The sequence below is a fragment of the Leptonychotes weddellii genome, chromosome 15 (genome assembly GCF_054177405.1).
Source record: "Leptonychotes weddellii isolate Sample4059 chromosome 15, ASM5417740v2, whole genome shotgun sequence".
NCBI classification, from domain to species: domain Eukaryota; kingdom Metazoa; phylum Chordata; class Mammalia; order Carnivora; family Phocidae; genus Leptonychotes; species Leptonychotes weddellii.
The window spans coordinates 46,371,871-46,397,222 of record NC_138383.1 but is presented as its reverse complement, the minus strand read 5'-3'; the positions used below and the strand labels follow the sequence as shown (position 1 = coordinate 46,397,222).

At 42.2% G+C, this 25,352-nt stretch overlaps 1 protein-coding gene across 1 annotated transcript in view; it reads left to right on the top strand.

The window, feature by feature from the left end:
• The window catches only part of LOC102738374 (dynein axonemal heavy chain 9-like), a 241,092-nt gene that overhangs the window by 104,379 nt on the left and 111,361 nt on the right, over positions 1-25,352 (top strand). Inside the window, exons 15-20 of the mRNA XM_081806003.1 lie at positions 2,718-2,788; positions 4,368-4,530; positions 6,330-6,453; positions 19,814-19,866; positions 19,985-20,494; positions 20,701-20,934. Coding sequence (XP_081662129.1) covers positions 2,718-2,788; positions 4,368-4,530; positions 6,330-6,453; positions 19,814-19,866; positions 19,985-20,494; positions 20,701-20,934 — 1,155 coding nt within the window. The remainder of the gene's footprint in view (positions 1-2,717; positions 2,789-4,367; positions 4,531-6,329; positions 6,454-19,813; positions 19,867-19,984; positions 20,495-20,700; positions 20,935-25,352) is intronic.

Here is a 25,352-nt window from a genome sequence, read left to right as displayed (position 1 = left end):
GCTGCATAATATTCCATTGTATATATATACCACATCTTCTTTATCCAGTCATCTGTCGATGGACATCTTGGCTCTTTCCACAGTTTGGCTATTGTGGACATTGCTGCTATAAACATCGGGGTGCACGTACCCCTTCGGATCCCTACTTTTGTATCTTTGGGGTAAATACCCAGTAGTGCAATTGCTGGATCATATGGTTCTGCTGCTAATTCTTACTGCCCTTTTCTGTTGAACCTGACCACGGAGAGCCATGTAGTGAGTTACGGGCACATGTTCTAGAGACAGAGCCAGATCCACATTCAAATCCTGGTTCTAGGGATTCTCTAATTAGCTGCGGTGTTCAGCAAAGGACGCTGAACTTCCATGAGCTTCAGTTTCCTCCTCTGGGAAGTGAGGGTAGTGAGAATGTCTGTGTCGGAGGGTTATTGCTACTGGTGTGTCCAGTGCTTTTTGCTTAACAAGCAGTCCGTAGATGCTAGGCTTTTTCTTTGTGCTGTTCTGTCCTTAGTGTTACCACTGTGCCCTCCCGCTGACTATCTTCACCGTTTCAGCAGATTCTTGGTCTGCATTTCCTTAAAGCTTCACACCAAGTCTTTTCCACTGCTTTTGGCATAATCTTTATTTTTTTCTGGGTTTATTGGCTCCCACAGAGATTGTTCTGCCTCTTTTTCTTTCTCTTAGCATCACTTAACGAAAAAGATGTACTTCTCTTGTGCCCCTTCCTTTGTGTATCTTATCCATTCTCTAGGACGTCTAGGGTGTGCATGCGTGCACGTGTGTGTGCACACACGTGTGCATATGCGTGTGCATGCGTGTGTGTGCATGCAGACGTGTGCGTGTAGCCTTCAATAAGCCCGCTTCCTCCAGCTGTGGTACATCTTCAGCTTTTGTTTTTAATCTCGCAGAAATTCAGTAATGAGCTTAACTTAGACTGCACTGGTTTTCTCGCCCAGGAGCCTTTCAGAATATTGATCTTCTTTTTTAAATGTTGTAATTTGAATGCAGAGTCCTTTGCCCTCATCAGAGGTTGTTAATGAATCCCCAGCTGGAGTCTAATGCTGACAGCTGCAGTCTGAACCATTCTTCTCTGGAAACTTCAGAACTAATGATGCATTTCCCATTTAGATATTGAATAGCAGGGACCATGCTAAGCTAAATTCAGGCCTTCCAGAATATAGGGAGTGTGGGGCGGCCCAGAGAACCCAGGTGGACTTCTCCTCCAAAGAGAGGGCCTGGATATCTTAGCACCTCAGTTTCTCTTTTATCCTTGGAGTCAGGCACCCTCTAATACAGACACGAAGCAGATGCGTCCTTGCCCCTCACATAATGTATGATTGCGTACATCCCTCCAGATGTGACACTGATGTAAGGTATGTGTTCTGTTTCAGTTTAACCAAAATTTACCGAATACCCTCAATGTGCGAGGACTGTAGAGGATACAAGATGAGTACACACTCTTCCAATGCCTCAAAACTAGGATTTAATAAGGGGGCCAGAGAATTGTAAATCTATCTGATACAAGACAGAGTAGAAACATCCCAATTAAATAATTATAAAGGGGAAAAGCAAAATCGCAAAAGAACTAAGTGTAGGTCAATAAATAACTCCTAAACACTTGGGGGAATTAATTTTCACTACAAAAAGTTAGTGACTTAACAATTTTAAATCCAGAAAGCTAAAATTTTCTGCACATCCAAAAGCACATTAAAATGAAAAGGTAAAAGTGACAAATTGGAGGGATGTTTCAGAACATACCTAAAGGGGTCTTACAAATCTAGAACTCTTCAATTAAGAAGCGGGCACTCGGGGCACCGGGCTGGCTCAGTCAGAGGAGCATGCAACTCTTGATCTCAGGGTCATGAGTTCAAGCCCCACGTTGAGTATAGCGATTACTTAAATAAATAAAACTTTAAAAAAAGAAGTGAGCCATGGACATGAAAAGGAAATTCACAAAACAAAAAATATATAATGATTAATAAGAAAAATGTTTAATTCCATAGATATCAAAGAATAAAAATTTAAATCATAGTGTCAACCATTCACTTGGCAAAGATTTAAAAATACATGTATAAGACCCAGTGTCAACAAGAGTGGGGGCCAGACTCTTCCTACCTACTGGTAGGTGGACATTGTTGGCTTACCTGCCCTCCTGCTGGGGCTTCCTTCTCAGTAGCAAACACATCTCTCCACAGGAGAGAGGAGGCAATGAGGACCCACAAACATCTAGTTTATTGATGCTGATTATGACCCAGTCATCAGTATATGCCAGAAATGTGCAATAGTAAAAAACTCAAGCCACAGAAGGTCAACAGGAGCCCTGTAACCTCATACATGCTCATGCTTTGTTGATATGTAAGTCCCACTCATCAAAACTCTCCTGGCCACCCCCCCACTCCCTCCAAATTGGGATTAGCTGGACCTAAGTTGCCCCACCCCTGATGACCCTTACTTAATGTGAATATGATATTTGTCATTGTAATATCATTAACACAAGATAAAGACACAGGATTGTAGCCTACGCCGTTCAATCTCAGATGTATGCTGTGCTCTGTTCAGTCAAACTCCCCCTGAGTTCTTGTTCTGCACACTCGTCCAGGTCCAAGTTCACCAACACCTGTTGTTTCGTCCTCCTTTTATCCATTTCCCAAGTTTTCTGACATAACACATTCTAATGAAACTCACATAATCTAACATATTCTCACCCTTCAAAATAATAGATCCACCTTTTGATCAATTCTACCCAAGAAGACGACAAATTGGTGCCACCATGCTGGGAGGCAGCTTTTCAGTATGTATCAAAAGCCAAGGGCGCCTGGGTGGCTCAGTTGGTTAAGCGACTGCCTTCGGCTCAGGTCATGATCCTGGAGTCCCTGGATCGAGTCCCTGGATCGAGTCCCGCATCAGGCTCCCTGCTCGGCAGGGAGCCTGCTTCTTCCTCTGACCCTCCCCCCTCTCATGTGCTCTCTGTCTCTCTCATTCTCTCTGTCTCAAATAAATAAATAAAATCTTTAAAAAAAAAAAAAAAAAGCCAAAAAAATTTTCTTACTGTTTGACTCAGTGATTTTCTTTTAGGAATCTATCCTGAGGACATGATGAAAGATAGAAACAAAAAATATTTACGTAGCATTATTTATGACTGGAAAATGTTGGAAACAACCTAAATTTCCAGTAGTAGGCTATTGCAGATAAGGTATTTATTCTGTTGTTCCACCATTAAAAGCATGACTTAGCAATTACTCAGTGGTGTAGGAAAATATTCACAGAATATGGCTAAATGGAAAAGTGGTTTCAAAGCGCTGCTTAGTATACAGCGTGAACCCAATTTGACAATAGGGTAGATATATATTGAGCTTTCAGATGTAATAAGTGTATATACCCATAAATATATGCTTATAAACACACAGACTCTAGGAAAAAGTCCAGAAGGGCATATAATTAATGTCAGTGGTGTTTATTGCTATCTAGTATAGAATTGTAGTTTTTCTGTATTTTATGCATTTTATACAATGAACAGTTATTGTTTTTAAGATGGGGAAAGAAAGGGAATAGGAGTTTTTAAAATAAAGAATGTAGGTACCTTATGTAAGGTATATACATAGCGCTAAGGGGAAAGAAGAATGTGGAGGAGGGTCTATGGACAGGTGGATGGAAGGGCGGCATTTGAGGAAGGCCTGGTGAGTCAGGGGAAGGTGGGTCCTCTGCAGGATGTAGTCTAAGCCCAGGGCCTGGGGATCTTTCATCATTGCTGGGTGGGAATATGGGTACTGAGAGGTGAGTAGAGCTAAAAGGGGAAGAAGCCAGAAGCCAAACAAGTGGGTGTCTTGTAGGTTGACACCAAGAATCCACATTCATTACGAGGGCATCAACAAGGCTCCCTGTTACTCTGCTGACTTTAATTTTACTTCTTCTCTCTTTAGTGGAACAAACAGTTCTGTTTCTGCTTGTCCTTTAGCCTCCCCTGGATTTTTTTTTTCCTACTCTTCTCTTTTTCCTGCCCCCTCCCCTTGCCTGAAAGCACAAGTAGGTGAGGCCGAGGGCTGTGGGAGGTGTGGCAGAGTCAGGCTCAGCTGGGGAGGGGAGGGAGGGTAAGCCCAGGTCCCCTCCAGTCCTTTCTGGCTGCCATGAGCACAGTCTTCCTCCACCAGAGTTCACCAGAGGTTTTAGCTTAAAGCAAAAAGCAGGAATGACTTCCATCCATTTGGGCAAGAAGGTGAGGCCAGGTTTGGGGACAATGTAACTCATGTTTCCTGCAGCTCAGCCCATGATGGGCCTCCGAAGGGGGTTCCAGTGCTCACTTGGACCATGGTGCAGGCTCCTCATGGAGGAAAGTCTGATCCAGGCCATGTGCCTCTGCTCCTTCCCCTCAGCTGCCACATCAACCGCATCTTGGAGTCCCCCCGGGGAAATGCGCTGTTGGTCGGCGTGGGTGGGAGCGGCAAGCAGAGTCTGACAAGGCTCGCGGCATTCATCAGCTCCATGGATGTATTCCAGATCACGCTGCGGAAGGGCTACCAGATCCCGGACTTCAAGGTAAGAGCCAGCCCCCTTCCAACCGCCCACAACTCCCTGTCACCCTTCCTTAGCTCTTCACTCACCTTGCTCAGAACCTACCCATAAGTGACTGGCCATTCCCTTCCTCGCTTCTGGGCTGGTGACACCTGGGGCTCTTTACTTATTAGACTCAGTTCTACATTTGTAAAACCTCAGCTGCTTCAGCTCCATCTGGGTAACCTTGGCTCTCACCGGATCCGAGGCACCTCTCTGTCAAATTTAGCACACAGCTCTCCAGCAGTTCTGGTAGACTTTGAAGGAATTCTGACAGTCTGCCCAAGCTCTGTAAGAAATTCGTATTTTGAAAGACTGTTCCAGTACCCACCAGGTACTGGGAGCTTCAGTGACATTTCCTGGTTCCAGACATTGAGCTCTTAGCCGCTGTGCTGCATGCTCTGGAACGTGGGGAAAGGCATTTAGACAACCTTCAGAGGTCACTTTGCCCTTCTCTTTTGTGCCTGGTTACAACAGAGGCAGGGTTGGGAGTCCTGATGTAATTTCCACCAGGATGCTGCCCTTGCTGTCCTTGGGAGAATTCCAGCCAGCCTAGAGCCAGGCCTGCCCACCTGCCTTCATAATCTCTCAACCAGTGGTGCTCCCTGCGGTTCTGAAAGCACAGCTCAGCCTCTCCATGACTGGCCGGATCTAAGGTCATACACCAGGTCTTCAGTGGTTCCAAAAAAGAGGAAACAAGTTAGTGCGTATGAGAAATACACATTTACAGAATGATCTAAGACCGTGGTTCTCAACCTTGGTTATATACTGGAATCCCCTTCAAATACTGTTGATGCCTACATCCCACCCTCCAGAAATTCTGGCTTAACTAGTCTGAGGAATGGCCTGGGCATCAAGACTTTTCAAAGTATCCCCCCAGATGGTTCCAATGAGAGTTGAGAAACATTGTCTTAACTAATTCTGTAAGTGCATAAGGTTGAGAACAGTTGATATTAAAGGAGGTTCATGAACTCTAAAGGGAAATGATATATAGGACATGAAAGAAGCTTTGCTGTAAGGAAATGCATGAGGCTCTTAGAAAATGAGCTTTGAGTGATGTGAGTGAGAAGAGCAAGATCAGGGACTGACAGCTGAGCTTTGTGAGAGGGATGCAGAGATTGAACCAAGATTGACTAAGCTTGGAAAAATTCAGGGCTTGGCATCCTAGCCCAAAACTTCATCCACCTGCAGTTTTGAATGGATATAATTTCCTACCAGATGATTGTGTGTGTGTGTGTGTGTGTGTGTGTGTTCCCTAGTATATTTTATTCCAACACAAGGCTTTTGCTGGAGCAAGTCATGAGAACACAAAACAGTGCTAGCATAAGATACATTCATCACCCAGGTCGATAGCCCCAAGTACATGACTCTTCTGTCAAGACCAAGAGCAATTGCTTGCGTTCTGGGGCAGGTCATTCACTTGTATGATGATATAAGTAACACAGATGAACAGGGACTATCTCTGTCCCTTTGGAAAGCTGTTACCTCTTTGCACAAAGGAGGAGCTCCAGAAGCTAGTATAGGATCTGCAGTGATTGTATGAATTAAAGATCATCACTGTTTAATTTTACTTGTCCACCTCTACTGTGACTGGGGCCTGGGAATGAGACCCATTTCCCTACTTGTCAGTACAAGATAGCACTCCTTCCTACTTCCCATTGCTGTTTCGCTTTATTTCCCATTAAAGTAGATAAGGAAATGATCCCATTCCTAAAGAGCTGGTTGGGGATCTCTTTCAATAAGGCCATCTTCCCTAAGATCTTTAATACTGATTGTTTCCACAGATGGACCTGGCCGGTTTGTGCCTGAAAGCCGGAGTGAAGAATCTCAGCACGGTGTTTCTCATGACCGATGCCCAAGTGGCTGATGAGAAGTTCCTTGTGCTAATCAATGATCTCTTGGCATCTGGTAAGAAACTCTTTGCTCTTGAGTGTGAATTCCCCCTAGAGTCAGAGTCACCCCAAGGTGCTCCAAGGTCCGGAGAGCTAGGTCATAGAAATGAGAAAGAAAACTGATAGAGTAGAGGACTGGTTCATTAAGATCCTTTTAAGGTTAGCACTGTGCCTTATCCTGACTCCTTTCATTGCAAAACATATAGTAATCTTGGGGCTGTCTGACTGGAACTAGATCTGATTACTGGAAGAAGAACATGTTAAGGGTCTGCTGATCTGCTGAGCCCAGGGAGAAGGTGCTATTCCCTCCCCATATTCAAGACAGAGAAAAACCAGAATGTGTGCAGTATTTCAGGTAGATTAGACATTGGCAAGAAGATACACAGAGAATTTGCACACACAGAATTTACACAATAGGGCAAGATTAGGCTGCTAATTTAATGAAGGATTCAGAACCTGATGCAAGCAAAGAAGCAACAAGCAATATAGAATATCTCAAATGGTTTTCCTTGGTTTCCAAAAAACTTGACAGAGGCTGTCAACCATCCCATGATACTGTCCATGCAAGATAGGACTTCATTGGAAAGTTCAGTTGTGATACTTTACTATCCTTATTTATTTAGGAATTCAGAAATTATGTCAACCATTCTGGGTAAAAGAAAAAATTATACACACACACATGCATATATATAAACATAACCCAAGATATATATAAATGTATATACCCAAGAATACAGGACAATAGAGTACTTAAATTATGCATTTACAGAAATGGGAGGTGTATATTTTTGCATCTGTAGTCATTAAACATAGAATATGCTTTCCTGGCTCTTAAACCAAATTCGGCATCTGCAAAACTACCTCTTCATCTGGGTTAAGGAAAGAGAGTCAGTTCATGGATGTTCCAGAACAGAATTTCTGCCTCCAGCTTTTCAGCATTTTAGAAAGCCCTGGTATCCACAGTCCATCCCCTGGCTATCTGGCTGAATACTCTTGAGTTTATGAAATCCAGAACCATGATCACAGTATATTTCTCCATAGTCTATCTCATGTCATGTAATATATTCCAGGGTGGTTTCTGCCATGCAATCCTTAGGAATGTCACTCTTCTGAATCATTGTCTGCTTCAAATTTTTGCTCACTTGTACCCCAGGTCATTTTGCCATCACCCAAGAAGAGCCACTGGTCCCTGGTCCTGATCATGTACCAACAGGCTCTGTGTGCAACCTTTGGGTTGCTTCTGATGAGGACCAGAGTCCCAGGTTCTTTACTGTGCTGTCTCTAAGCCTCACACTGATTTCTACCATAAAATTACCTTATATACAGAAGTTGACCTTCCTAGCTCTTATTCCTTTTCTCCTCCAATCCAATCCATTTTCCCCATTCTAAATACTGTCTTAACATCCCACCACCTTCTTCAACAGTATTTTACCTACAGTGTTGCCTCACCTTTTATTATTTTACTAAATAATGAGAGTGGGGCCAACAGCGCTCCCACCCTGTACCCTAAAATCTAATTTCTGAAACAATCCAAAACGGTAAAAATGTGCTTCCAAAAACTAACAGCTTTGGAGATACCAGGCATGTTGCCAGCCTCACCCTGTATTTCGGTTGGCTCCAATCCAGCCAGGTCACCTTCTCCTAAAATAATGTCTGAGACACAGAAGTTGATATACTTTTATGAATTTGAAATTTTATTTCTCAATTAAGTATTTTTAATTTTTCATTTAGAAGACAACTTTTTCAAGTGTAAATGAATTTCTGAAGCCCTGCCCAGTGAAAACATAATGCAATCAGCTTGCTCCAAGGTCGTGAAGTTTCAAGTTCACATTTCTCTTTTAAGGCTTCTATATAAAAATAAGATTTACATACACCTGTTAAAATGGAGATGCAATTGGGCGCCTGGGTGGCTCGGTTGGTTAAGTGACTGCCTTCGGCTCAGGTCATGATCCTGGAGTCCCGGGATCGAGTCCCGCATCGGGCTCCCTGCTTGGCGGGGAGTCTGCTTCTCCCTCTGACCCTCCTCCCTCTCATGCTCTCTGTCTCTCATTCTCTCTCTCTCAAATAAATAAATAAAATCTTTAAAAAAAAAAAAGGGAGATGCAATTAAAAGTAATACTTCTCTGATATTCCTCCCTTTGTTCTTAACCACTTTGACAGGGAGAACTAGAGCACATCTTAGTTCTAATTTTCCCTGTCAAATAAATAATTTGCTAGAAATTAATTGACTGCCTGTCCAGAGAGGGCTTCAAGAATTCCTCAGGATCTCCCCACCCCCTTCATTTTTCAATTTTGTGGGGTTGTACAATCACTCCACTCTTGGATAACACAGTGCAGACTATAACACTATGTCAGGCTATCTTGCCATGAACTCATTCCTCTCTAGTTATCTACAAGTCTTATTAGTTTAGAGATAAAGGTACAGTGAGTGTATTCCACTGATTCAACTCTACCCCCAAAACATTCTCCTCAATGTCCTACTAATCTCATAGGCTCTCCAGTTTCTTCCCACAGTTCTTTAGCTCATTGTTTGACCCCTTGATTTCCTGACACCATTTCCAAAATCAAACCATAATGGTAATTCATGGTTTCAATGGTAAATGCTTGAGTCCCACTTCTGACACCAAGCAAACATTTCAGAACCTGTCATTATGCCAGTTGCATCTCAGTTGGGTTACAGATAGACAGGAAGAAATCCTACACACAAAGTATAAAAATTAAATAGAGTTCCTAGCTTAATTAGCAAAAGGTAGGTAATAGCATAAGAAGCAAGTTGGCCATACAGATCAGAAACAAAGGAAGCATATCTTTGGGTCCCTTCTCTTAGCTGCCAGAGCCCTTCCTTGGCATCATGTAGCTGCTGGTGAAACCATGCATGAAACGTTGGTCCTTGCTGAATCTGAAAAGTCCAAATTTTGCTATGTCCTTACTGCCCTGTTATAATAATTCCTGGAGAAGGCACACTGGCCATCAAACCCAGGTAATTAAGAAATTCTTACAAAGTGTGTCTCCTCTTAGCTCTTGAACAAAACTCAGAACTAGCAAGTCCCCATCCTAACCTAGAGAGAGGAAATGGAATCATTCCCTAGCTTTCTGGAACAGCACAACTGCCTCCAACTTTCACACATTCCAAAAAGTCCATTTTACTGCAGTCCATGCTAAGAGAACCTTGTCTGTTTCAGGGGTGGTGTCTCTTCCTTTCCAAACTCTGCCAGATTTAATACTTTATTTTATGTTGGGATTTTCCTTCTGCTTTTCAAAAGGCTTAATTGTTCACTCCAAAGTTAACATTTCTCTTCCCCAGCCCAGACTAGATCACTCTCCATTTATTCATATATTCAGATCCACTTACTAAGCTTCCATGTTCCAGTTGGTAGGTGCTATGCTCAAACATGGATATCATACACTCTATGGCATACTGGAATAGTTAATAACCACTTGGGTCTCCCTTTTTATAAAGTCCTATGCCTCTCCATCTCTGAACCAAACTGTCCTTTTATATCCGGGCCAAATCTCCTGTTGGTATATAAAACATGGACAGACCACCTCATCATCAAGGGTCTTAAAATGATTAGATCCAGAATTGATATATTAGTGGTCTCCATCCATCACATGAAAATCTGGAGTCTGGGGGGCACATGGGTGGCTCAGTTGGTTGAGCAGCCGACTCCCAATTTCAGCTCAGGTCATGATCTCAGGGTTGTGAGATCAAGCCCCACATTGGGCTTTGCACTGAGCATGGAGCCTGCTTGGGATTCTCTCCCTCCCTCTCCCTCTGCCCCTCCCCCCACTCATGTGCACACACACTCTATCTCTCTAAAAAAAAAAGAAAAGGGGGTGCCTGGATAGCTCAGTCAGGTAAGTGTCTGCCTTCAGCTCCGGTCATGATCCCAGGGTCCTGGGATCGAGCCCTATGTCCAGCTCTCTGCTCAACAGAGAGCTTGCTTCTCCCTCTCTCTCTGCCTGCTGTTCCACCTGCTTGTGTGCTCGCTCTCTCTCCCCCACCCCCATCAAATAATAAATAATATTTTTAAAAAATACTAAAAATAAAATTAAATTTTAAACAGAAAAGAAAATCTGGAGTCTGGAAATAGTCATAACAACTTGGAATTGGATTGTTATTCTTCCATGAGACCCAGAACTAGATTTCCTGATGGGCCATCTCTGCTTTACATATGTGGAGATCTGGCCCAATTTCCCTGGAATGAGAAAAGACAAAGTGTGGGGCAAAAGAGAAGCCAGCCAGCATGCACCCGATCTCCTGAGCATACTTGTGGTCTTCACCAGATGTGTCCTCAAACCACAGATGTGGAAATTTAAACCAGAACCTGGTTGGCTCTCCAGCTACCAAACAGAAATGCCAAAGGGTTTGAGTAGTCAGCCTTTCCTTTCCTTCACATGGTGCTGAATTTCCACACAAGTTATTGAGACTATGTTCCTGTGCATTCTCCTTCTAACCTCTCCCTCATCACCTCTACCCAAGAGATAATCAAATGCCACAAATTTTACCCCCTAACCATTTCTGATTCCAAATCATAGCTATCATAGCTACCACTGGTCTTTTCATCTGTTTTTTCAACAAATGTAGACACTTTCTTTAAGATCTATTTATTTATTTGAGAGAGAGGGAGAACACGAGTTGGGGGCGGAGAGGCAGAGGGACAGGGAGAGAAATCCTCAAGCAGACTCCCCACTGAGCACAGAGCCTGATGTGGGGCTCGATCCCACGATCCTGAGATCATTACTTGAGGCAAAATCAAGAGTCAGATGCTCAACCAACTGAGCCACCCAGATGCCCCAACAAATGTAGACACTTCTTATCTCATCCCCCATCTCCTAGGCAATACCTCCTCTAATCCATTCTCCTCACTGCTTCCAAAGGGTCTTTCTAAAATACAGTTTATCCATTGGTTTCTAACTGAATGCAGGAGAAAATCCAAGAAAACACCCTGCCTTTGACCTACTCTATGATCTAGTAATTCCTAACTCCCTGAGATAATCCACTCTACTTGACTTCCTTGACATCCTTACATGATTCCTTTTGAACTTCATGCCCTTCTCCTCCTTTGTCTGGATTAACTTCTACCCATATTATGAGACTTATCTTGAGCATTCTCTCTCTAGGAAATCTTCACTGATCCACTGTCACTCCTAAGAGTGATCCACTGTCACATCCCTCCACATTTCTAGACCACTCTGTGGCTGCACACACCATTGTACTGAAAGAGCATTGTAAATTTATGAAAGGCAGACATTATGTTGTCTGTTGTCGGTGAATTTTTTTGTTACTAAATAATGTAGGGATACAAGAGGAAAAGGATTAAGTACCTACTGCCCAGTTTAGGAGACAAAACAATGCTGATAGAATTATAACCCTCCCTCATTCATATTGTCAGCAGTTAACACATCTCTGGTCCCATAATGAGTATTCGGGAGGAATTTGTTGAACTAAGGTGCATGATACCATGAGAATGATGTGCTGTTTTACGTATTAGATCTCACTGTTGCACACATGTTTTGAGATGGCTTTCGAGCATGCAGAGAGAGGGGCACAGGTACCGAGACAGCCACCACACTCCCCTCCTTTTTCCCCCTTGAGACCAGAGAAATGTTCTGGAAAAATTGTAGGCCTAGATGGAGCCAGAGCCCTAAGCCAGTGTGACATTAACCGGTTCATGGAGGACCCAACCCTTAGCTTCGTCTGTTTTATAATCAAGCTCCAACTAACAGAGCCATCTGAAACCATCAGGACCTCCTCCCCCAGAGGAAGGACCTCCTCCTCCAGAGGCCTCTGAAAGTCCCACAGGAGCACAGAGAAGACGATGATTAGTCTGACTTGCAAAGTATTAGGACATGGTAATGCTGGCACAAATTGGAGGCAGAAACAGCATTTCCTGAATTTTGACCTCAGGAGGAAACTTTGCAGATATTTAAACAGCCTCTGCCTCTGTTCACATCACCCAGTTCCCTCTGGCAGTTCGGTCCCCTGCTTTCAGTGTGACTACCTACATCACACAGTAAGTGACGGGGATATTGTCAGAGGAAATTGAAGGAACAAACCTGAAGATGCAGACTTTGCTCCCAAATCAGAGGCACTCCGTTGCACCTGGGGACCTTCTTCTTAAGGGCTCTTGGGACCTAGTGGCAGACAGCAGCATCCTAAGAACACAGAGAAAGTCTCCAAATGGCCTGGTGTTTTCAGCATCAGCACTCAGGGTATCACATAAACCAGGTAGGCATACTTTTTTTTCTATCAAGGGTCAGAAAGTGAATATTTTCCGTTTTTTAGACCAGACAGTCTCTGTCGTAACTACTCAACTCTGTCGTCATACTGGGAAAACAGCCGTAGACAATACATAAATGAATGATTACAGTGGTGACCAATAAAACTTTGTTTATGGACAATAAAACTTGAATGTCCTGTAATTTTCATGAGTCACTAAGTATTATTTTAATTTTTTTCAACCATTAAAAATTATAAGAACCACTCTTTAGCTTGCAGGCCATGCACACTGAGGCAGCAGGCCAGATTAGCCTATAGACTATAGTTGGGCTCCTCCATCTCAAGCGTGTTATACATAAAACACCAAAAGAACCAGGGCGCCTGGGTGGCTCAGTAGGTTAAGCGTCTGCCTTCAGCTCAGGTCATGATCTCAGGGACCTAGGATCGAGCCCCGTGTTGGGCTCCCTGCTCAGGGAGGAGTCTGTTTTGCCCTCTGTCCTTCCCCCGGCTCGTTCTGTCTCTCTCATTCTCTCTCTCTCAAGTAAATAAAGTCTTAAAAAAAAAAAAAAAGAACCTAAGTCCCCCATATTTCAAATAATAGACGAAGAATGCAGACTGTGTTATTACAAATGTTCTAAGAGGGGCGCCTGGGTGGCTCAGTTGGTTAAGCGACTGCCTTCGGCTCAGGTCATGATCCTGGAGTCCCGGGATCGAGTCCCGCATCGGGCTCCCTGCTCGGCAGGGAGTCTGCTTCTCCCTCTGACCCTCCTCCCTCTCATGCTCTCCGTCTCTCATTCTCTCTCTCTCAAATAAATAAATAAAATCTTTTAAAAAAAAAAAAAAAAAAACAAATGTTCTAAGACCAAAGGGAATGCAAGTCTTCACGGGAGGGCTCTAACGTGGTAATAGAGAAGGGAACACAGATTATCAGAGATGTTAGGAAGAAAGAAATACAGACCAACATAGGCAGTCAGCTCCTGAAGCCGGATGAGTATGGGTCACGTCAATTCCATCTGAGTGTTGCTCTTTTTAAAACTTCCCTGAACTCCTTAATTCCCAACACATGCTAAATACCATTTCAGGGGCGCCTGGGTGGCTCAGTCGGTTAAGCGTCTGCCTTCGGCTCAGGTCATGATCCCAGAGTCCTGGGATCGAGCCCCACATCGGGCTCCCTGCTCAGCGGGAATCCTGCTTCTCCCGCTCCCACTCCCCCTGCTTGTGTTCCCTCTCTCGCTGTCTCTCTCTCTATGTCAAATAAATAAATAAAATCTTTAAAATAAATACATACATACATACATACCATTTCATTTTCTTAGAGGAGTTTCCTCTGACCTCTGTTTTTATCAAATGACGCAGAACGGGATTGTTCCATTACTAAGACCTTGGTTTTGACAAGTTATAGCTCAGGGTGTTTTATATGCATGCTCCGAAATATCCTAATGGACGGGAGTTAAATCAAGTTTGTCCAATTAAGGGAAGAAAGTAAATGATCGCTTTCATGATCATCCATTTTTTTCATTTTGACCTTTGAAACGGTTAAGTCTAATTAGTATAAAATCCTCACTGAACTCCTGGCTGGGTTAGTGTGGTCAGACTATGAAGGCCAGAGATTTGTTGGAAGTTGGCATGACTTTCCTGCAGATAAAGTACGTCAAGGAAGCACAGCAGCGTCACTGATGGATAAAATCAGAATTCCCATCACTCTGATTAGTTACAGATCATTTGCCAAACCACCCACCTTTGGGGACCTCATCTGAGTCCACAAGGAGGTAATATGGGTAGGGTGGCCCCAGTGGCATCTTCGACCTCCAGCGTTTCTATGATGCTCACATTTCTGTGTTGGTTATGGAGGAAGAAAGAAGCATGTGGGTGTTGGAGAACTTTAAAGGGGAACTTGTATATGATTTCAGGTCCAGATAGCCTCAGGACTCACCTAAAGCCTTGTTGTGGAAATGGGGAAGAGCTTTCCTAAGGCCCATACAGTATCCCAGAGTGCACCCCACTCACCTTTACGTCATATCCAGTGTTTTCAGGATTTTAGCTCTACTAGAGTTTCCTTTATTCTTTACCTCCCTCAATGTCTCCTCTCTCTTTCTCTCTCTCTCTCTCGTGGAGAAGACCTGGTTGTTTAGTATGATCCTCACAACTATCCTTATACCCCATAGCCCATCTCCATGTCTTTATAAGTTTTTCCTCTTCCTCCAAGATGACCATCCTTCCTCCCCAAGACCAACTTCTCCATCTGAGCCAGGAGACCACCTCTTGGTCCCTGATTCAGAACTCTGCTCTGTTTTCTTTTCCCAATTTCTGACTCTCCTTCATAGTTTTCATGCTCTCACCACCCTCACTTATTTTCTTCCCTTGACATTTTTCTGTATTTCTTCACAAACTCTTCTGGACATGCAGAAAGTAATAAAACTCCCATGCTGTTATGCATGATGTTGCAAAGTAGAAACTTCCAGTATGCATGTGCAGAATTTCTTTATGATAGGTGCCCAAGATTGCTCTTCTGTCTGGTACCTGCATTTTAACTTTATAAAAAGTGTCAAGCTGCTCTCCAGACTAGTTGTATATATTTTCTCTCTGACCAATAGGGCATGGATGCCTGTTTCCTCCTAACCTCGCCAGCACCCAGTTTCCCTGACATACTGGTTTTTGCCAGTGGGTGTGAAATGAAATCTCATTGTTTTCTTTTCCTTTTTACTTGTGACCTTGAGCATCTTTTCGAGGGTTTACTGGCTATGCCTCTTCTGTGAGTTGCCTCTTTATGTAGTTTGCCCTTTTGCTCTGGGGTTTTTGGTCTTTTTCTTATGGATTTGTAAGAGATCCTTTTATATTCTGGATACTAACCCTCTGTTCATTATATGGATTGTATGTACCCTTTGAAGTCTGCATCTGACTTGTGTCATGCTGATTTAGTTTAAATGCTGTAAAACTTAACAGTTCTTTTTAATGCTCTGTGCTGTTTCAGACATTTTGTTCTATTCAATATGATAAAAATTATCTCCTGCATTTTGTTTTTAAATTATTACTATTTGGGGGCACCTGGGTGGCTCAGTTGGTTGGGTGTCTGTCTCTTGGTTTCCACTCGGGTCATGATCTCATGGGTCGTGGGATCAAGCCCCATGTCAGGCTCTGTGCTCAGTGGGGAGTCTGTTTGGGATTCTCTCCCTCTACCCCTCCCTCCAGCTCTCTCTCTAATAGATGGATAAATCTTTAAAAAATAATTACTGTTTGACTTTTCATATTTATGTATTTAATCCACCTAAAATTTATTTTTTAAAGATTTATTTATTTGAGACAGAGAGAGAGAGGGGGGCTGGGGGAGGGGCAGAGGGCAAGGGAGAAAGAGACTCTCAATCAGACTCTGCGCTGAGCACAGAGCCCAGCGTGGGGCTCGATCTCATGCCCCTGAGATCATGACCTGAGCCAAAATCAAGAGTCTGATGCTTAACCAACTGAGCCACCCAGGTGCCCCTAAAATTTATTTTTATATAGAGTTCTAATTTTAATTATTAATCTTAATACTGAATTGTCCTAACATTACTTATTGATTAATCAGTCTCAAGGCTGCAACCGATTTTTAATATCAATTTCCTGTTTATAATTGGGTCTGTTTCTAAGGTGTTGCCCTCAGTGTTCTATTTATTTGCCCCATACCAGTTTCACATTGCTTTAATTAACATAGTTTTATAAGGAGACTTGATTTCTGGTAGGGCAAATCCTTCCCTCTGGTTCTTCTTCAGAAATGTCAGGGCTGTTGTTTACCCTTTGCTCTTCTGTATACATTTTAGAGTATGCTTGTCAGGATCAAGAAAGAAATCCATTTGATTTTTTGTTGTTGTTGTTTTTGTTGTTGGAATTGCAGATTTATGATGGGGGTAATACTGAGTCATCCTCCCCTGAGCACAATTTCTCTTTCTGTTTATTTAGGGTTTTGTTTATGCCCTTCAATAGTATGTTTCCGTTTTTATACTAAGATCTTGCACATCTTTTCATATATTACTACCTGCCTTATAGTTTTTGTTGGTATCCTAAATAACTTTTAAAGTAACATTTTTGGGGGGGGCACCTGGCTGGCTCACTCGGTAGAGTGTGCGACTCTTGATCTCAGGGGTGTGAGTTCAAGCCCCATGTTGGGTATAGAGATTACTTAAAAACAATAAAATCTTTAAAAAAAAAAAGATTTTAAAAAGTAAAGTAACTTTTCTTGGCTTGAGTACAGATGCCCTTTTATTTCCAGTTTGATTTGTATCCAGCAAGCTTGTTCTTGAACATGCTTGTGAGTCCTGATGGTTTATGTATGTATTCTCTTAGATTTTCTATGTAGAAAATCAGATTTTGAACAATAATTTTATTATTGCCTTAACTATTCTTATACATTTTCCTTTTCTTGATTTTTTGCATAGTCTAGGACCTCTTGTATAACATTGAATAGGAAACATGATGGCAGTTATGCTTGTCTTGTCCTGATTTGAAAGAGAATATTCTAGTATTTTACCATGTGGTATAATATTTGCTTTGGGTCTGCAATAGACATCTATTATAGGTTAAGAGAAATCTTATTTATTCCTAGTTTGCTAACAGTATTTGGAAATTTTATGTATCTCTGTAATGGTGATATTGTATTAGGTCTTTAATCTATTAATGTAGTGAATTATTTTCATAGATTTCTCAAAGACTTAACCATCATTGCTTTTCTAGGACAAATGCCACCTGGTCATCATATATTTATTTTTATATATTTAGTTGGGATTTTTTAAAAGATTTATCCAACATATACTGCCTGACTAATACAGGATTTTATTTAACTTTCAGAACTTTGTAAGAATAATCTTGTAAAAATCTTGTAAAAATAATTAGACATACTTTAAAAGTACATTTCTATTACTATGAGGTTGAGTGTTCATATGTTTGCCAGTCTTATTTGTACAAACAAAAAAGTAAATATAGTGTTGATGTACATTTCTGTTGCTACAAGTGAGATAAAGCATATGTTCATATATTTAAGAGATATTTGTATTTCCTGTACCATGAGCTCTCTTTTTGTATCTGTCACCATATCTTACAATTGTATTATTAACTTTTTCCTGTAATGATGGAGAGTTTCTTTACATATTAAGGAGATTAGCTATTTAACTATAATTGGAGGAAATATGTATTTTCCTTTTTCCACCTTTTTAAAATTTTTGGATGTGAACATTTAAGTTCTATCTCTTAGCAAATTTCAGTTATACAGTACAGTGTTATTATACATTAGATCCTAAGACCTTATTCATCCTTTTTTTTTTTTTTTAAAGATTTTATTTATTTATTTGACAGAGAGAGACATAGCGAGAGCAGGAACACAAGCAGGGGGAGTGGGAGAGGGAGAAGCAGGCTTCCCGCAGAGCAGGGAGCCCGATGTGGGGCTCGATCCCAGGACCCTGGGATCACGACCTGAGCCGAAGGCAGACGCTTAACGACTGAGCCACCCAGGCGCCCGACCTTACTCATCTTATAGCCAAAAGTTTGTGCCCTTTTATCATATTCTCTCTATTTCCTTCAACCCCCAACCCCCAGCAACCACTTTCTACTCTGTTTCTATGAGTATGACTGTTTTTTTGTTTTTTGTTTTGTTTTGTTTTCTTGGGTTTTTTTTTGTTTGTTTATTTTTTGGTTTTTTTAGATCCCATGTATAAGTGATACCATATGGTATTTTTCTTTCTCTGTGGCTTATTCCACTTAGCATAATGCCCCCTAGGTTTACCATGTTACTACAAAGGACAGGATTTTCTTTTTTTAAAGCCTGGATAATATTTCTGTATATATATCACATTTGTTTGATCCATTCATCTGTTGATTGGCACTTAGGCTGTTTTCATATCTTAGCTATTGTGAATAATGCTGCAATGAATAGAGGAGTATGGATATTTCCAAGATCTGGTTTTTTTTCTTTCAAATATATACCCAGAAGTGTGATTGCTGGATCACATGGCACTTGTTCTACCTTTAATTTCTTCAGTTTCTCTGTACTGTTTTCCATGCTGGCTGTACCAATTTACATTTCCATCAACAGTGCACAAGGATTTCCTTTTCTCCACATCCTCATCAACACTTATTATCTCTTGTCTTTTTGATAATAGCCATCCCAACAGGCATGAGGTGATATCTCATTGTGATCTTCATTTGCATTTCCCTGATAATTAATTATATTGAGCACCTTTCCATGTACGTGTTGACCATTTGTATGTCATCTTTTAGAAACATATTTTAATTGGTTCTTTGGTTTTGCTCTTGTTATACTTTGCCTATGTTTTCACCATGCCATTTTTTCTATTTTTTATATAATTTTTTATTTGTACATAAAATGTGTCAATTTATATTTACCAGATTTATCTTTCTTTTAAAACATACCAACTTTGAGTTACACTTAGGAAGACCTTCCCCACTCAGAGGTTATAAAAATATTTCCCTCATGTCTTCTGCCATTTTTATGGTTTTATTTTTTATAGTTAAGTATTGATCCATTTGGAATTTATCCTAGTGTGCAATGGAGTATAAGGATCCAACCATAGTTGTTTTTTTTTTTTCCAGATCCCAATTTTCCTAATACCATGTATTAAATGTTCATTTTTCCCCATTGATTTTAAGATGTCATACTTATCATATACTAGATTCCCTAAAACCATCCTTGCTCTCTCCCTTTCTTCTTTAATAGAAAGGTATAGCTCATTCTTCATCAATATATGGATTTATCTGTATTTTTCTCATGGCCCTTTTCACTTGTGGTTTTATATTATAGGTATTTTACATCTGTTTTATTTCTCCTACTAAATATTAAGTTCCTCAGGAGCAAAATTCTTACTAACAGTAGTTAGTAAATAAATGCTTTAGGCAAAAGAAGTAAAGAGAGTTGAAAGCTCTTGTGCTACAGGCTGCTGGCCCAGGACAAAATGGTGCCATGTACCCTGTTCCATTCTTTAAAGTATCATCCCTCCACCTGCACTGAGTTAGGAGTAGATATGGCATCTGTCCAATTTCACCAGCAAGAGTGGTGGAACATGGCCAAAAAATCATAGGCCCTGTGTCCCAAGTTTGGATAGCCTCTCATGTCCTATTGTATCATGCAGAGAGATGTCAAAGCCACCCATCTGTGTTCCATTTCTCCCAGGAGAGATCCCAGACCTCTACTCTGATGATGAAGTCGAAAACATCATAAACAATGTGAGGAATGAAGTCAAGAGCCAAGGTCTTGTTGACAACAGAGAGAACTGTTGGAAGTTTTTTATAAATCGGGTCCGACGACAACTGAAGGTATAGAAGGATTTACGGCCCAGGGTAGGCGGACCAGAGATGGTTCTTAAGAGCCTCTGCTGATATTTTGGACACAGCTGCCCTCATTGATTATACTGGGAGTGGGCAGAGAAGGTGGATTGCCCTTCTTCGCCTGAGCAATTTTGCAAGGCTGCCCTTCTCATCTGCTTCAAGGGCAGTAGCCTCCCTCTTGCCTCATGCAGTCCCAGCATTCTTAATTTCTTGGCTAGAGGCCTGGCTAGTGTTGACAGATTTTTTTCTTCCTCTGTTGGATGTGTTTCCCAACTTCCTGGGAAATAAAGAACCCAAAGCCATATCTCTCTATGAGTATCTCCCTGATACTTTCTTGGTTCTCCCCGCCCTTCTGATTTCTCAGGTGACTCTCTGTTTTTCCCCTGTGGGAAACAAGCTGAGAGTCCGCAGCAGGAAGTTCCCAGCCATTGTGAACTGCACGGCCATCGACTGGTTCCACGAGTGGCCTCGGCAGGCACTGGAGTCCGTCAGCCTCCGCTTCTTACAGAACACAGAAGGCATTGAGGTGAGAGAGCAAAAGAGACACTCTTCAAGTTCCTCTCTACCTCAGGTACAAGGAATTCCATGTCCAGAGTTTTAGGGTTCAAGTTCAGGCTTGGATAGAGTTGTTGGAGCAGAACTTTCCATGTGGTGAGGCCATGAGTAGGGTGGGCTGTCACCTCCAGTCTTCATGTCCAGACAGTCACTTTGTTTCCCACTCTTTGATTTCAGCCCACAGTCAAGCAGTCAATTAGCAAGTTCATGGCTTTTGTGCACACAAGTGTCAACCAGATGTCTCAGTCTTATCTGAGCAATGAGCAGCGCTACAACTACACAACTCCCAAATCATTCCTGGAGTTCATCAGACTCTACCAGAGCTTGCTGCACAGAAATGGAGAAGAGCTCAAGTCCAAAATTGAGCGTCTCGAGAATGGGCTGCTGAAGCTTCACAGCACGTCTGCACAGGTGGGTGATGGTCTAATGTTGCTCCTGCAACATTAGATGAGACCATCTCAGAGCACTGAGAGGGAGTGGGAGCGCTCCATTCCAGGGAACTGGATGGATCACAGTCCAGGCCTGAGAATCATGTATGGTTTTCCAAAAACTGTTCACCAGAAACTGTTCCAAGAGTTAAGGCTGAGCTCTCCCTGAGGAGGGTCACACTCTCAGCTTCAGGTCTGGTCTGCTCCCAGGTGCTGATGATGAAATCCTCTGGAGCACCTCTTCTCTTTTGCTTGTTACCCCTCTCCCCCTCTTCTGCTACCTTCCTTTCCTCTCCAGTCTGCTTCCCTTCCATCTTCAAAACCAAAGAGAAGAATCTATACCAGTTTTTCTTTTATTTCTTTGTATTATCTGTCAAAGCATCATCAGAACCTGATTTCTTAAATCCTGTCTCATTTCTTGCATTTTCTTCATATATTCCCAAGTGGTTGGCCATCGAAAGAAAGTCCCTGTTGTCCTATCCTCGTAATATTTTTCTACTTACTCTTCCAAAGGGAACATGCCTATCAGACATTGCTGATCCCTTGATGGCCCCCTTCTGTGCTCTGTTTGCCCACAGCAGAGTCAGCTGGTGGTGTGGTTTTCCTGCATTTGCACCATTAAACTCAAATTGTGATCAACTTTAATTCTTGGGCATCCCGTGTTCCTGTAGATATCTAAGCCTTTTGCTTTGTCATCATTACAGAGCTTTGCCTTTGACATAACTGTTGAATTTGCTTCTTCTGACTTGTCCTCTCTCCCCACTTTAGTTTCTTGAATCGTAGGTGCAATATGTCTAGAGGATTTCAGCTCATTTATTGGGATGCAGTGAGCCCTTGCAATCTGTTCACATAGAATTTCTTCTGCTTGGGCCATTTTTCTTCTGTTACCTGGTTTCATTCATCTGGTTTGGCCTCTCCTCCAGGAGCAGTTTTTGCCAATGGCTTCTCTGTGCCCTGTATCTATTATGTCCTCACTCATTGATCTCATCCTTTTGGCTTTTTTCCCTCTACATTCTAGGAGAGCTTTTCAAGTTTATCCTCAACAATTCTAATTTAATAGTGGGTAACATTGCTTCTGCTTCTTAGGTTTCCAGTGAAGACTCTAATTATGCTCTTACATTTTTAATATCCTAACAGCCCTTCCTCACCTCATCCTTTTCTCCTTCCAGCACATCCTATTGCTTTTTTTATTTCAGCCTGTTTGCCTGCAACCATGACATTGACACCATCCGATGATAGCGGACAGCTCTCTTGATGTTTTTTCTAGATCCGATAGTGTGCCATTTTCAGACCTGTGTCCTTCTTCTTAAGTCTCCTAGATTCTTTTCACTTCCTTGTTCTGTATTTCTACGAAGACCCTTTTTTAATTTTTCTTTATTTACCCACTGGCATGGTGAGATCTGTTCAAATTCAGTGTTTGTCCACATGTGATGTGACAATTGTCCATGACACTACTCTGTGTCCGTTTGTGCTGTGACCACACCCCTTCCCAGAGCTACAGTTCAGGGCAGATAGAGGGACACAGATCCCAGCCAAAGCCCTAGCTGTTTACCTGGCATGTACCTTTGTTGTAGAAAGGTAGCATCTTCTCTCCCAACACTTTTCAGTACTCTCAATCTCTGAACTTCTAGAAAACAGCATGTGATAGAATCCCAGAAGGCAGTCCTATCAGATTATTTTTAACATCTGTTGCTTTTTCCTCTTCCTGTCTCCCCCCACCCCACCTACAGTGCCCTCAGAATACTGTCCCCCCAGCAGCACCTGTTCTCCCTCTGGTCACCTATCCTCTGGAAATTATCGATCACCCCAGGAGAAGACTGGTTATACCTTAGGTGAACCCAACTCTGCCTGCACATGGTTAGTGGAGAAACCTCCCCAGTCCCGGCATCAGTTTTGGTTTCTTCTCCTTCAAAATTCTCTACGTCAACAAGTCATGCGTTCATCTACCAGATACCTAGAAACCAGGGAGTTACCTTAGATTCCTCCCCTTGTCTCAGTTAAGAATTAACAAATTCTCTACTTTTTTATGTATCTCTTAAATATACCCCTCTTGCTGTCTCCCTATTTTCAACACTTTGATTTAGGTGTTTAGGTAACACTTATTACCTTGATTATTTCAACACACTGAACTCCACAACATCCCCCCCCATCCTGAACCTGGGTCGCCAACAACTTCTTGCATCGCCCATCAGGCCAAATACTTGGGGTTGTCCCTGACTCTTCTCATTTCTCTCTTTCACACACCTTGTGCCCACACATCAGAAAATCGCTGTTGGCCCTAACTTCAGATATGCCCAGGATCCCACCACTGCGCACCTCCTATGCTGCCACTCCCCTGATCTGGGCCACCGGCGTCTTTAACCCGGGCAACCAGGGTACCTTTCTAGCTCATTTGCCTGCTTCTCCTTTTGCCTCTCTTTGGTCCATCATCAACAGAGTAGCCAGAATGATCCATTCAAAGCATAAGTCAGAGCATGTCACTTTTCTGCCCCAAACCCTGAGATGGCTTCCATTTCCCTCATTAAAATGGCGCCCAGGCTCCTCTCCCACCACACCCTGCAGACTCTCAGACCTCATCTCCTGCTACCCCACTGCCCACGATATTCCTCTCTCTCTGGCCATGCCGCTGCTTTGCTCTCTCCTCAGACAACACCAGGCCTTTGCACTGGCTCTTTCCTCCCCCTGGATGTTCTTCCCTCTCTCATCCTGTGGCTCACTCCCTCATCTCCTCCTCTTTGCTCAAATGTCACCTTCTCATTGAATCCTACTCTGATGACCCCGTTTTCAGTTGCAACCCCACACCACCACTGCATCCCTTATTCTGCTCTACTTTATCTTTTCCCCATAGCATTTACCCCCATCCAACATGTAATATACTTGTTACCTTTCTTTTTTGGTGTCTGTCTCCATCCGTTAGACATAATCTCCGTAAAGACCAGGATCCTCATCTCTTTGGTTCACCGATGTGTCTAAAGCAGCACTTGGACAGAGTGGGCACTCATTAAATATTTGTTGAATGAATGAATGAATGCATAGCATTCTGCTTAGTATCCCCCACTGTATTCTGGAAGTACTATCCAACAGAAATATCCTGCCAGTCATATATGCAAATTAAATTTTCTAGTAGCTGTATCAAAAGAAGTAAAAGGAAATAAGTGAATTTTATTCTAACCGTATATTTTAATTTTACATAATTATATATTTTAAGAGTACATTTTATTTAAGCCAACACATCCAAAATCTTATTTTAATAGGTAATCAATGTATAAAAATGTTATCAATGAAGTATTTTTTTTTTCTTCAAGTCTTCAAAAACTAGTGTGTGTGGTTATATTTACAGCACATCTCCTGGGGGACAAGCCACATTTTAGGTGCTCATTCACTACATGGGGCTGGTGGCTACCAAACCAGACAACACAGCTCTGGCCCAGCCTCTGTCCTGCTATTGGAGGGATCTTTGCTCAGACCATAAGCTTGAGTCTTCTCTTCTGCAGACTTTAATGTTTTAGATACTACATTGCAGATTCTCTGAACTTCTCTAGAACTTTCAAACTGTATCCTCGCCCATGTGCCACCCTTTCTTCCTCCCACCTACCCCCTTGCAACCCTGGCATCCAGTACTTCCAAATGGTTGTAGTTGCCCCAAATCTCCATAGCTAGTTCACGTCTCCGTGTCTTTATGTGCACCCCCACCCCTTGTCAGCTTGTCACTGTCGATGCCTACACAGTTTGCTACCCCTGCTCCCAGAAGCCCTTTTTAAGCTCTCAGCAGTTGTGCCTTCCAATCTTTGTGGTTCCATCCCTGAACTGTGTTTCTCCTCTTGTGTATTTTCATGCTATACCGTCAGCAATCATATAAGCGCAGAAACCAAGATTCATTGGCACATAGTAGTTCTGTAATTGTGTAGATAAAGGGACATATGGGTAGATGACAGATGGCCAGGCAACCAACCAAATGAGCACGTTCTAAAGTCACCTATAAGCTCAGAGTGGGGGTGGAGGACGGGTCCCCCAATACTGTGTACATGGCGTGTATTTCATACTAATGGATGGTTATAAGGATGATTCTTCTTGTAAAAATGGTATCAGCTTGGCTTCCTAACTCTGTTAAAAACCCTTCATCTGCAATTGTTCCTTGGGTAGAAAAAGCCCTAAGTATATCATCATAATCTTGGTATAAGGGTAATGATTTGAATTATGTGGTATCACTATCCTACTACCCACTTAGGACAGTTTTTGGGATTCATAATCTAGTGGGAGTGGGCTAAATGAATATCACAACTCTGGCTCAGAGGGACTCCAAATTTCTTTAGCAACAATAGCAGTATTAGGAGAAATAATTATACTGGTAAGAGTGATAATAATTAATAATTATATAATCATCTAAAGTTGATAAATTTT